The 12,434-nt window shown below is 42.2% G+C and overlaps 1 protein-coding gene across 1 annotated transcript in view; it reads left to right on the forward strand.

Annotated features, from left to right (window-relative positions):
- LOC144772221 (solute carrier family 22 member 15-like) overlaps positions 1-12,434 on the forward strand; it is a 211,550-nt gene that overhangs the window by 166,914 nt on the left and 32,202 nt on the right. Inside the window, exon 9 of the mRNA XM_078656367.1 lies at positions 6,981-7,101. Coding sequence (XP_078512493.1) covers positions 6,981-7,101 — 121 coding nt within the window. The remainder of the gene's footprint in view (positions 1-6,980; positions 7,102-12,434) is intronic.

Raw genomic sequence — 12,434 nt, forward strand, 5'->3', positions numbered from 1 at the left:
GAGGCTGGCCCAGCAGACAGGTAAAAAATAAAACCACAGTATTTTTTTTTTTCACCTGCTGGGTCAGTGGGGCAACGCTCCTCCACCATTGCTGAAGAGCCGCCGCTGTTTGAATAATACTTTCGGAGATTTGTATTGGTGTGTAAACAATGCAAGATAGTTTTTTGATCTAAATTGAATATTCCTTCTAGCAGGAAATTATTTCAAATCTTCCAAGTTCATGATCATGTGTAAGAAAAATGTACAGACTTAAACACACGTCACTGCATAGTCCTTCGTCATACCTACCCAGAGTCCGATTCATAGGGCTCGCAATGTGTGGCTCATATTCTTATAGTCCAGCAGCATCCATTGTTGCACGCCATCCATTGTGAGAATGGCCACTTACTCCAGGTGTCCAAGGACCGTAGGGAAAATCACTCCATTTAGATTATCCAGGTACTTCCTTTGTGTACTCAACATTTCAAGGGTAGGAGGACAAAGCAAGCGGAGCTTCTGCCGGTGTCAGGGGTTTGGGACTCGGTATAGTGTCAGACATGGATCGCACTCAATAGATTCTAGTTCATCACCTATCAATTTAAAAAGAGAGTAGGTCATTACTTACCGGTAGGAAAAGCAGGGAAACTAAAAAAAAACATGCAAAAAGCAAATGGTCCTAGCACCTTTAAGGACTGAGATCTCAAAGTGTTTTAAAGCAGTTATGCAGCGAGGTGCTCTAATGAAGTCAAGATAACCTTGGGTCATCGACCTTCGTATACCTTCAGACCTTAATTCTTCTCTACCATGTTTGTATACTTGGGATCCTGCTGATTTCTATTTCCAGTGAGTCTTCCTTGCCTCACATACATATTTACCCCGGAGGTTAAAATGTGTATCATAAAGTGCAGGGAAAAGGGTATCTCACCTCTAGAGACATCCTTTTACTTCATTTGCTCTTACCTAAAATATCTATACATCATACGTGTCCTGGAGATGTTGCAATCTGTATGACAGATTTCATTTGGTGGTATTGTTGAATATTTAATGATATAGCCACTGGTTTGTCCCATTTTGTACACTGAAACTTTTGAGGGAGTTCTTACTTCTCGAAGAACTCTGAATAATTTCCAGAATGATAAGTGACCATAAAGACACTCTTAGGGCTGGGGATTGGTGGTTAATTGTTAATAAAAAAGGACTGGGTGACCGTCCCTGAATTAGGGCTGAAACATGTTGACCTCCTGGCAGGATTGATTTATTCCCCTGCAGTTCATTTTGATCCTACTCACTGGTGGCACAAATAAAAAGAATCACCGGGCAGTTGTAGTTTTATCCTCAAGACTCCCATCCCACCTTTCCACTCACAACAGTGGAGTTCTTAGTTGTGCGGACCCAATACCAAATGCCCTTGACTTTTGGGTAATTTACTTTACTATATGAAACTTAAATGTCTCCTTAGTCTGAGGCATTTCTTGGGTACCTCAAATATATCCTTTTTTGTGATCCCAAGTGTCCTTCTGTTCATCTTTAGTAATCGAGGGTGCGTTGAAGGATCATAAGCGAAGTAGGGAAGTGCTACGGTCCCTTTGAAATATGCTGTTAGTTTTGAGAGGGAGTGCTGGGGGAGGCATTTGTGGTTGAGAAAAAAGAGTTTCTATGTGAAGTGACTTGAATCAGTAATGACCAAAAAGCACTGACAAACTGATGAAGAGCAGTATGTGAAAAGAGGTGGTTCTCAAGTCTTTTTCCAAGCATGTTCCTTTCCATTATTTACTTTGCCCAGAGTTCACAAACTTTTACTACCATAGCTTTACTCTTTGTTATTGACCTCAACTCTTCTTGTGGGAGGGTTTTTCAAATTGTGGTAAGAAGTTTTGATGCATTCTGTGTCTAGGCGGACGGGATGACTCCACGTAATGAACTGGCACAGTAATGTTCTGATTTTGATCATGTTTAAGATACTTATACGGGTACCCTGTTTCATAGACTTTACGTCTATTGTTCTGCAGCGAATGAGAAGACCTCTGGGCAGGTTTTACGGCATTTTGTAATTTCCAATATTGTCAAATAATATTAACGTAAGGCATGTGCAAGGTTTATGATCACATGCATGTGAGGGTCCTGCACGAACTGCACTTGTCCAAGATTATCATCGATTAGATGTCTCCTAGGGTTTTCTGTGAGATTTTTAACAATATTGACCACCTCGGCACACGTACAGCACTGATGTCGTTCAATTAAAATTGACAGTGAAAGCTTTACACCGGTAACAAAGTAAAAAAAGAAATACAGAACTCAGATCATTCGATGCCTTCCGCTTTATCAACAAAGACACCAAAATTATCTCTGCAGTCTCCAGAAAGGAATGACTCTGTGAATAATAAACATAAAGGGGTTTCTGCCTAATCCTAATCCAAAGGGCAGCTTGGTGGTTGTAATCAATGCCACCAAATCCTCTCAATTGATGAGGGAGGTTGAGAGCTGCTTAATCAATAAATCTATTCATTGGATTTGGCGCATACGGCAATGTATTCGCTCTGATATTTTAAGAGTGAAACATCCTCCCCCCGCGGGAAGTAAATCTGATTGTCTAGAGTTGCTGTCGTCAGACGGGGATCTGTAGGATGGATTAGTGGGGTTAGATCTCTGAACACCTACTCCAGGGAGCTCCATGATCCAGTTTAAAATCCGCTCCCCTGAGGGAGAGAGCATGATCACAGTGGACCCAGGGCCCATCAGTTGTAGTAGACTGCTGTCCGGGGTTGGGGAACCTGTCTGTGGAACACTCTACTATAGACAGGGTCCCCTGAGCCCTGATGCTTCGGGCACAGTTTCTATATCTTTAGCGAGAAACCTACAAGGTTTCCCCCGATACAGCTGTGGATGCTGGAAATCAGCCAGATTTTGCCCAAGTGGCCAATGATGCAAAACGTTTGCATTTGGTGGAACAGCAAATCGCTCCCAATTGGATGGCCAATGATTCTAATATCTTGAATATTATATCCTGGAATACCATTGGGCTACACTCTATCCGATTCTGATTGGGGTATCCTTGTAAGTAAATATGACGTATGCATCTTTCAAGAGATGTGATGCACAATTCCAGAATTCTGACCAGGGTTTATGAATTATAGTGAAGATGCTTTTATCAAAGAGGTGGGACATCCCTCGGGGGACAGATGGGTGTCTTTCCAAATGGGTTAAAACTGCTTTGAATTGTAAGATTAAAATCTTAAAGACGAACTTGTGTGATACCTGAGGCATTATTCGATCATCAAATTCAAGACCGCTGTGTAATATAATGTGTACAGCCACACAGCAAGAGGAAAGAGTGGCACTGAAATATTACACCAACTAGAACTGTTGCTTGACCAGATTGATGACAGACCCTCTTATACTAGGTTTTTCTGTAATTGATTTCGTAGACAAATCGTAGGGGGCTGTCTCTAAACTTTGGATAACACCCCTTTACACGCTGCACACTGTCTGCCATACAGCTAAACACCCTTGCTATATCTTTATGGCTCAGCGCATGCAATGGTTGCATGCAATCCCATTGGTGGGGGTGTTATTCTTACAACAGACCTAATCATGCTAGCTGTATCAACTTTTTTTCAAGATCTGAAACTCTGGAAGATCCTGGTAATATGGCAAGCATAGAGCGTAATAGTAGGGTCCATAACACCCCGCATTGGACTGAGAACAGAACTCTGTTCTGTTTGGTAGGACTTTTGAATCAGTCCCCGGGATGGAGTTTCTTGTTACAAATAACTGACGCAGTGTAGAACGGGGTTCCCTTTTGTGGTACCCGGAGCAGGTATCCAGCCGTATAGCGAGGTCACTGATTTGCTGTTTCAAATGTCTGTCATCTCTGAATGATCTAGCAGTGTGGTACGTTCACATGACCAGCTGTTTAACTCACTGGAAAACCATTTAACTAGAGACACTAAATCAGCGGGCCCCAGCCCGAAGATGCAAACATAGAACAATAGGAAGGTAGGGGTGCGAGGAAAATCTAGTAGCTGCAATTAGGATGAAGAACAGGGATAGTAGAAGACAAGATAGACATATATAGGAGAGAGCACTTTTCCAACGTGAAAGAGTGGGATATTCATAACTAGGCGGGTCTCACTGAAGCGGCGAATAAAAGGGTCACAGGCTGTTCTGGCACAAGGTGGCCCCGCGAGTCGTCGCAGTCGGACGACAGTAGATTACGTTATTCAGCCAGAAAGTTGGATAGAGCACTTTACTATTCTATATTCCTCTAATAAGGACTAATGTGACGATGATGGGTGGGTTGAGGCTCTGTTCCCTTCCCATGAAGTAGAACCTCTGACAGGAACACTTGACGAGACGTTACAAGCTACAAAAGCGATGATCCCAAGCCAGGTGAAAAGCCCCCGTAAAACACCAGCTGGTTTATTCTGGTGCACCCATATTAAGGTAATCTCTAATGCCATTCTGGCAGTGCTGATTTATCCTCCTCTTGGGCAGGGGTGGGGATAATCCCTATGTGGAACAAGCATTGGCAAAGCCAGGAGGTCAGGCATTGACCGCCAATCTTTTGACTGTGGCAATTCTTGTTTTATTCTGCCATGGATTTTGCAAAACGTTACTGTTGGGGAAACTGCCAGGCCCTCATCAATCTGAAAAATATTAAATAAAGGAAAAAATATTGTTTGGTCCAAAAAAGCTAAATATTATCATAGTAGTCCCTGGCACTAAGGAAAACTACTTTGTGCGTGGATCAGTGCTTAATTTGAGCCAGTGGTTTCCAGTGCTCGACACCGGCAATTGTGTACACATGCACTTATGACAGTCTGCCAGGCGGTGGCGATGTTTGTGTAGTAGTGTAATATACACATGGGCACAACAATAGTTGTTTATTAATACAATATACATTACAACTGACTACTACCTGCATCCCAAGGTATTACTTCAGCTTTGTGAGCCTGGAATATTCTGAATTGACACACTTCTAAGAGTGTGATGGTCAGAAGTTGTGTTGGTACTCTCATTGGCTGTCGTCAGGGGCAAAGGGCGGTACAAGCTGCAGCGGCCTCCGGATGTGCTCCTTGTGAAAGGGAAGCATGTTGTAAATCAAAGTGAAGTTAGACAACGGCTAATGTGGTCTGTGGGTGGAAGAAAAGTGTGAATGACACTGCAACAGACTTATATATGAAGTCTGGGTGAAAACTCCTATAAGTAACTATGTTTTACCCATAATCTTAGTTAAATCAAAAGCTCAAACCAACACCCGACCTTAAAAAATAGCTAATCGATTTGGTGTTCCCCGCCAGTCTCTTGCCTTTGCTAATGCTTAATTCTAGTGCATCTATCTATCTGTCAATCTATCTCTCTAGCCATCCATCCACCCATCGCTATCTATCTACAACCCTACATGTGTCTTTGTGAGTCTTCTATCTGTTTTGCAAGACTCTCTATTTATATCTTTTGAACATTTTCTATCTATTTGTAATACAGATTTAGAAGAAAAAAAAATTATAGTAAGAGAGAGAGAGAAGACAAATAAATAAATAAATAAAAAGCTTGCACGCTACAAGCGCTCTGTGGATATGATATAATGCAGGCTTCTCCAATGAGTAGCTCTTGAGCCACTGGTATTTCTCCATCTACCTGTTAGTAGCTCGCCTGTGTATAGTCCAGACTGATAAATAAGAAGCTTTTGCTTGGCTGAATTAATATATGTATTACAAAATTGTAAAGTATACATTCATGATTAAAGCATGTGTATTTTCAAAACTCATAAGCTGATGCTTGGGGAAAAAATGGTTGAATTTCCTTAGTATATTTAAAGCGGATATGTGAGCGATGAGTCTGTGGCATGGGGGAGACTTGTAATGAACACTACCACCTTGGCGTCAGGGCATGGCAGCTGTGGCTCTTATGTATTGATCATGGATGGCATTTCTAATCGGCAGTCTTTTTTTCATTCCTGTTCTGCTTGCGGCACTGATGGGATTCCTTCTCGTAAACGTGCAGAGAGTGTGCACTAGAGTTCTCTTGTCTGACGTGGTGAATATTCTGACACTAATATTAGTGGCTCAAAATGAGTTTCAATGAACATAAGTATCTTTTATTAGAGACGGTTGGAGACCCCTGGTATCGTGTGTTTGCGTAAAGCTGGTGCATGCGCCGGAGGTCTATATAACAGAGAGAGAAGGATCATGTCTGATGTATACGGTTCAGGAGCATCCTGTGCAGTCCATCACCTCTTATGCCGCACTTGAGGCAAGACTAAAAAGAGGTGGTGGTTAAGGAATTTATGTAGTGAGCATTGAGGCACTGAGTGAGGCAAGCTGATAGTTGTGTAGGTAGTTTTACCTGCTGGTTTCATTGCATTTTTAGTCTGTAGATTGGAAGTCAGGGTTTTATGTATCTGGACAATATGTAGCTACATGCATAAGTGAGAGCAGCTGAATGTCAGAGTATAAAGTGCATGGAGTGTGTAGTCTGCAAGAGAACAACATCTGGTGTGATGCATTAAACTAGTAGTTGTGTAAAAGGCACTACCTACTAGTCTGATAGTGTTGTAAGGCTATGATTAAGTTCCAATGTGTTAATAGGTTTCGGTGATGCTGAGAATCCAAAGAGAGGGAGTATAGGATACAACTGAGTGTGTGTTGTATTTTTTACAACTTGATGTTAAGTTGTATTAACCAGGACTGCATGAAGTAGAAATGTGGTGCATTAGAAAGTCATTTGGTACCACCCATGCCAAAACATTGAATGATAGCATTTCTATTTTATTAAATAAGAAAGTCATGATCATATTGGGGGGGGGGGATAACTCCCACTAGGCTCTCCGTGTAAACTCGTTTAGGTTCAACAGTAATATGGCTATGTTTTAGTATCTTTCCTTGAGCGTGTGATATATTCGGCTGCAGCCGCTCATCACATGGGAGACATGAGGAGTTGTTGATGGTCACTGTTGATCTCGGTCTGCTGGCGTTGAAGGTTTCTTCCTCTTTCTCCCACAGACACCGGTTTCTTTTCTATTGTGAACAGCCGATCCCTGTCCTTGGTGGGGAAGCTGACCATCAGCGCCGCTTTCAACATAGTTTACATCTACACATCGGAGCTGTACCCCACGGTCATCAGGTAAGAGACGTACGGCTTCTGCATTGTTGGTAAACCAGAGGTGTCTGTTCCTCTGCAGCCTCCACCCTGCTGGATGGACAGAAGGTGAAAGGTTCCATCGAATGGTCGTCTGATACACCTGGCAGGTTATCGCACCGAAGGCACTGAATGCCACAGTGCAGTCTGGATCTCGTGTCCGCTGGCAGGGCTTGGGGTTTCAGCCCAATGTGACGTTCAGGAGTTTGTCAGCCTGGCACCACAGGACCTGTGGCGTGGGCATCAACATCAAGGCGATTGAAAGGGCAGACAGAGGTCATCCACAGGGGAGTGTTCAGTCTTCAAGTGGAAGAGGCTTTGCATATGTGTGTTCAAAGGGATGTGACTGGTGCACCTGCCATGAAGAAGTAGTTATTTTGTATCATTTGATGCTCTTCTGTACCTCTGCATTTCTCTGCTGTTACTACATGTAGAAAGCCCTAGTCAAAGGTAATTTTTATTCCTAGCCCAAAAGAGCGCATACGCAGTCTGATGCAAGACATTTTCTTAGCTTACAGTGGACTTGGAGCCCGCCCATTGCTTACCATTAGTTGACTTCATGAGGCCACCCATTGCTTACCATTCGTTGACTTTATTGCCACTCTCATTTGCTTACCTCTTGTTGACTTCATGGGGCCACCCATTGCTTATCATTGGTTGACATCATGAGCCCGCCCATTGCTTACCATTCGTTGACTTTATTGCCACTCTCATTTGCTCGCTTCTTATTTGGCTGCTTCTGTAGGCTTTCTTTCTTCTTCTTGTGTTTGTTCCACCCCTGGAGCATGGATGCATTACTTGTGTACGTGTGCAGCTAATTTTGTAGGCACTATTTTGTTACTTTTTGTTTAAGCAATGTACAAAATTGCATGTGTTTTCCACCTGTCTCCCTCGTGTCCTTCTCCCCCTCCATGTTCTTCTTTCTCATTCTCCCTCATTTTCAGTTCTTGCTTCTTCACCAGCTTTTTATCCATTTGCTCTCCCAGCCCCTCCCACCCGCCCTCCATTGTCATCTTGCTTCCTCAGCCCTCCCTCCCTCTGTTCTCAGTTTACTGCCCCATACCCTGCTGTCTTTCATGTCAGGTTTCTTCCCATCCCCTCCTGCCCACCAGCCATTGTCCGCTTACTGCTCATTCCCTCCTGCCCACCATCCATTGTATGCTTGCTGCCCATCCGTTCCCGCCCACCCTCCATTGTCAGCCTGCTGCCCATGCCCTCCCGCTGCCCTCCATTGTCAGCTTGCTGCCCATATCCGTTGTCTGCTTGCTTCCTCAGCCCCTCCCACTTTCCATTGTTAGTTTACTGCCCCATGCTCTCCTGCCCTCCATTGTCAGCTTGCTGCCCATATCCGTTGTCTGCTTGCTTCCTCAGCCCCTCCCACTTTCCATTGTCAGTTTACTGCCCCATTCTCTCCTGTCCGTCATGTCAGCTTGCTGCCCACTCCGCGCCCGCCCTCCATTGTCAGCTTGCTGCCCCAGCACCACCCTCCGTCTGTTTTCAGTCTGCCATCCCAACCACTTCGTTTACTGTTGTCAGTTTACCTCCCACCCACCGATCTGTTGTTTGTGTGTTTCCCTAGCCTCTCCTGTCCACCCGTCTTATCTGTTTTCTTCCCCGGCCCCTCCTGCCCACCCTCTGTGGTGTGTGTGTTTTCCTAAGACTCTCTCGCCCACCTTTTGTTGTCTGTTTGCTTCCTCTGCCCAGCCTCCGTTGTCCGTGTTCTTCCCCATCATCTCCTAACTGCCCTCTCTCCCACCCACATCCCTCTCCATCCATCCATCCATCCCACCCACCCACCCTCCCTCATTTCCTTTTTTTTTTTTATTATTCCCCCGTAGGGACAAGGCATCAATACAGGTATAATAAACAATCATGTATTTATATCTCATCATACATACTATTCCGTACTAGATATTCAGTTCTCCAAATATTCTTGAATTGCACCCCAAATCAATATACGCAGTCGCCTTTTTCTACCCCCCTTCAAAGAATACAAACTCCATTCCAATTCAAAAATATGGTATAACTTTGCCCTCCAAAATTCAAACGCGGGAGGTTCTTCTTGTAACCATTCCGAAGCAATGCAAAGGCGAGCTATTGTCATAGTCACAAATATCAAATATCTAAATCGATATAAATCAGGATCCTGTGTTACATTTTCACCTATACCTAAGAGCATCATGGCTGGGGATATTTTTACAGTAAGCTGTGTAATCATAGATAGAAAATTTTCAATATAAATCAAAAACTGACGCAATTTACAACAACTATAAAATATATGCTTAATGTCCGCGTTATCCGACTTGCAACGGAAACATTTCCCATCATATTGTGAGCCCCACTTTCTCATACGCTCTGGTGTATAATATAATCTAAAGATAGTCTTAAAAAATTGAGCCTTCAAATTGGCCGAAAGATAAGTATCCTTATACATATCAATTGCATCCTTCATTTGTAAACTTGGTTCACCCAGTTGATTTTGCCAATACAAATTAGATTTCTGCAAATCGGCAGGTCTATATTCCATTAGTAAATTATACAAAAACCCTATTTTCTCGCCTTTACGAATTGCTTCTACTATCGGGTTAATCTCCCTGCTGACCTGTCTTCTAGTAATAAAATCTCTGAATTGAAGATATTTAAAAAAGGACGATCTAGTCAAATGATAATTCAAAGACAAACTCTCAAAGGTAACTATTGATCCATCCAGTTCAAATAGGTCTCCTATTTGTACAATCCCTCGATGTGTCCAATCTGACACTACCCGATCTTGAAAAACAGGGGGTAGTATTTTCTCTGCATTAAATGGTGTGTAGTATGATACTTTCCCTATATTAATCATTCTTTTTACCTTTCTCCAAACCTTAAAGGCAGCTTCCATTACCTTAAAGCGAGTTCTCTTGTAGTAGTTGCCCTCCAACTCTTTAAATAGACTACGCCTGCTATATGTTCCCAGCATTAAATAAAATATAGAAGGTGCTTCAGCCATATCCTCTACCGGTTCCCCTGTTAACAGCAATCGCAATCTTTGTATAGTGCATACATAAAAATATAACAGGAAGTCAGGGATTGCCCGTCCCCCTCTCTCAACCGGGAGCGTCATCAATCTCATTGCCCTCCAAGGCTTCCCTGGAGACCACAAAAATTTTGCGCAGATTGATTGTAGCTGTTGTATATATTGAGATGGAAATTCGAGAGGTATAGCTCTAAACATATAGAGAACTTTAGACAGAACACTCATCTTAATGATGTTTCCTCTTCCTATAATTGATAGTTGCAGCCGTACCCACCTGTCTAACGATTGTTGAATATGTTGGTACGTACTGCGCCAGTTGACTTCCACAATGTCTTTCATAGATGTTTTAATTAAAATCCCAAGGTATGTAACTTCGGAAACAACTCTGGTGTCACAAAATCGCAAGTTCTCAGTGCATAAAACTTGGGTCTTCCCAGAGTTTAATTTGTAACCTGATATGGATCCGAAAGCTGAGGCCAGCCTTTCAATCTCTACTAGTGCCTCAACAGGATTAATCGTCATGACAGCCACATCATCCGCATATGCGAATACTGTATGCAGTATATTTTGCGCAATAAATGGTTTAATCAAGGGATTGTTAGAAAAACTATTTATTAACGGATTAATAAATAAAGCAAACAAAAGTGGGGAACAAGGGCATCCCTGTCTCGTCCCTCTTGTAATTTTAATAATATCTGATTTCCGACCTAGAGCAGCAATTCTTGCATTAGGAGCAATATATAGTACTTGTATTGCGGTTAAAAAATTATCACCAAAACCTGATTTTCTCATAACCTCCCATAGATATTGCCATTCTACACGATCGAACGCTTTCTCAGCGTCGAGTAATATTAAGGCTAAATCGCGTTTTTCAGCCTGAGCTATATCCAGCAGGGTAATAACTTTATTTATATGTGTCACAGTACCGCGTTTAGGAATAAATCCGTGTTGGTCTAACGAAACTAAAGGAGTTATGATTTTTGAAATTCGATTAGCTAGTATCTTTGAATATAGTTTGCTGTTGCAATTTAGTAAAGATATTGGTCTATAAGATCCCGGGAGTTCCGGGGGTTTACCCTTTTTGTTAAACACAACGATCATTGCATCATTCCATGATTTGGGGGCTTTGCCCTTCTGTGCCACTCTAAATGTGTCTAACATAATATACTTTATTTGTTAAAAAAATAATTTATAAATCTCTCCTGGTATATAATCTGGTCCGGCTGCCTTACTGTTGGCTAAACTTTTCACTGCCAACTCTAATTCTTCTAGGGTAAATGGGCTATCCAGCCATTCCTTGTCAGTATCGCTCAGTTGTCCAAGCTCCCCTAGCTCAAATCTTACATTAGTACTTTCTACTTTTTGGGAAGTGTACAATTCCGTATAGTACTGCTGAAATGTATCAAGAATTTTATCAGGGTCCTGATGTATATTACCATGTTGATCCTGTATTTTAATTATAGATCTAAAAGTTGATTGCATCTTTATCCTAAGAGCAAGTGGCCTCCCAATTGCCTCACCGTATTCATGCATTTGTCGCTTGTGTACCATATATTTTTTTGCATTTTCTTTACTCCATACCGCTGTTATCCTAGCTCGGCACCTAGCGATCTTCTCTTCCGCATCTACTATATTCCGTTGAATCCCTGTTTTTTGAATTTCCTTAAGTAAATCCTCCTCTGCAGTGCTTAATAACCTATATAGATCTTGCATCTCCCCCCTTATCTTCTTCTGTCGATAGTTACCATAGCTCACCACCTCCCCCCTAATGCACGCCTTAAAAGTTTCCCAAACTATATCAGTACTAGCCGTGGCAGTGTTAATACTAATAAAGTCTGTTATCCACTTAACCATATTTGCCTTAAACTCATCGTCATAGCATAATTTTCTATCGAAAGTGAACGTTCTTGCCTCATAAACCATCGTTCGGTCTGGTAAAGTTAAAACAAGTGGCGCATGGTCTGATGTTACTTTATGGAATATTTCAAGATAAGCCTCGTCTAATATTGATAGAGGAGAAAAAAAGTAATCTAGCCAAACCATTTTTTTATGTGGAAAAGAATAGTAAGTGTATCCAGGTAATACGACATTCAAATTACCCCATATATCTACGAGACCATGATCAGTTACCAAATTATATAGAGCCTTAAACACCCTTGGTTTACGTCCCAGATAATGATCTGGCCCGCTAGCAAGCTCTGTATTTTTTAGATTTATATTCATATCTCCACATATTATCAGCGGTGTTGTCCAATTTGCTAATTCCATATTCAAACTGCTTAACAAATCTGGTTCGTCTAAA

This window comes from Lissotriton helveticus, chromosome 8 (assembly GCF_964261635.1).
Source record: "Lissotriton helveticus chromosome 8, aLisHel1.1, whole genome shotgun sequence".
NCBI lineage: Eukaryota > Metazoa > Chordata > Amphibia > Caudata > Salamandridae > Lissotriton > Lissotriton helveticus.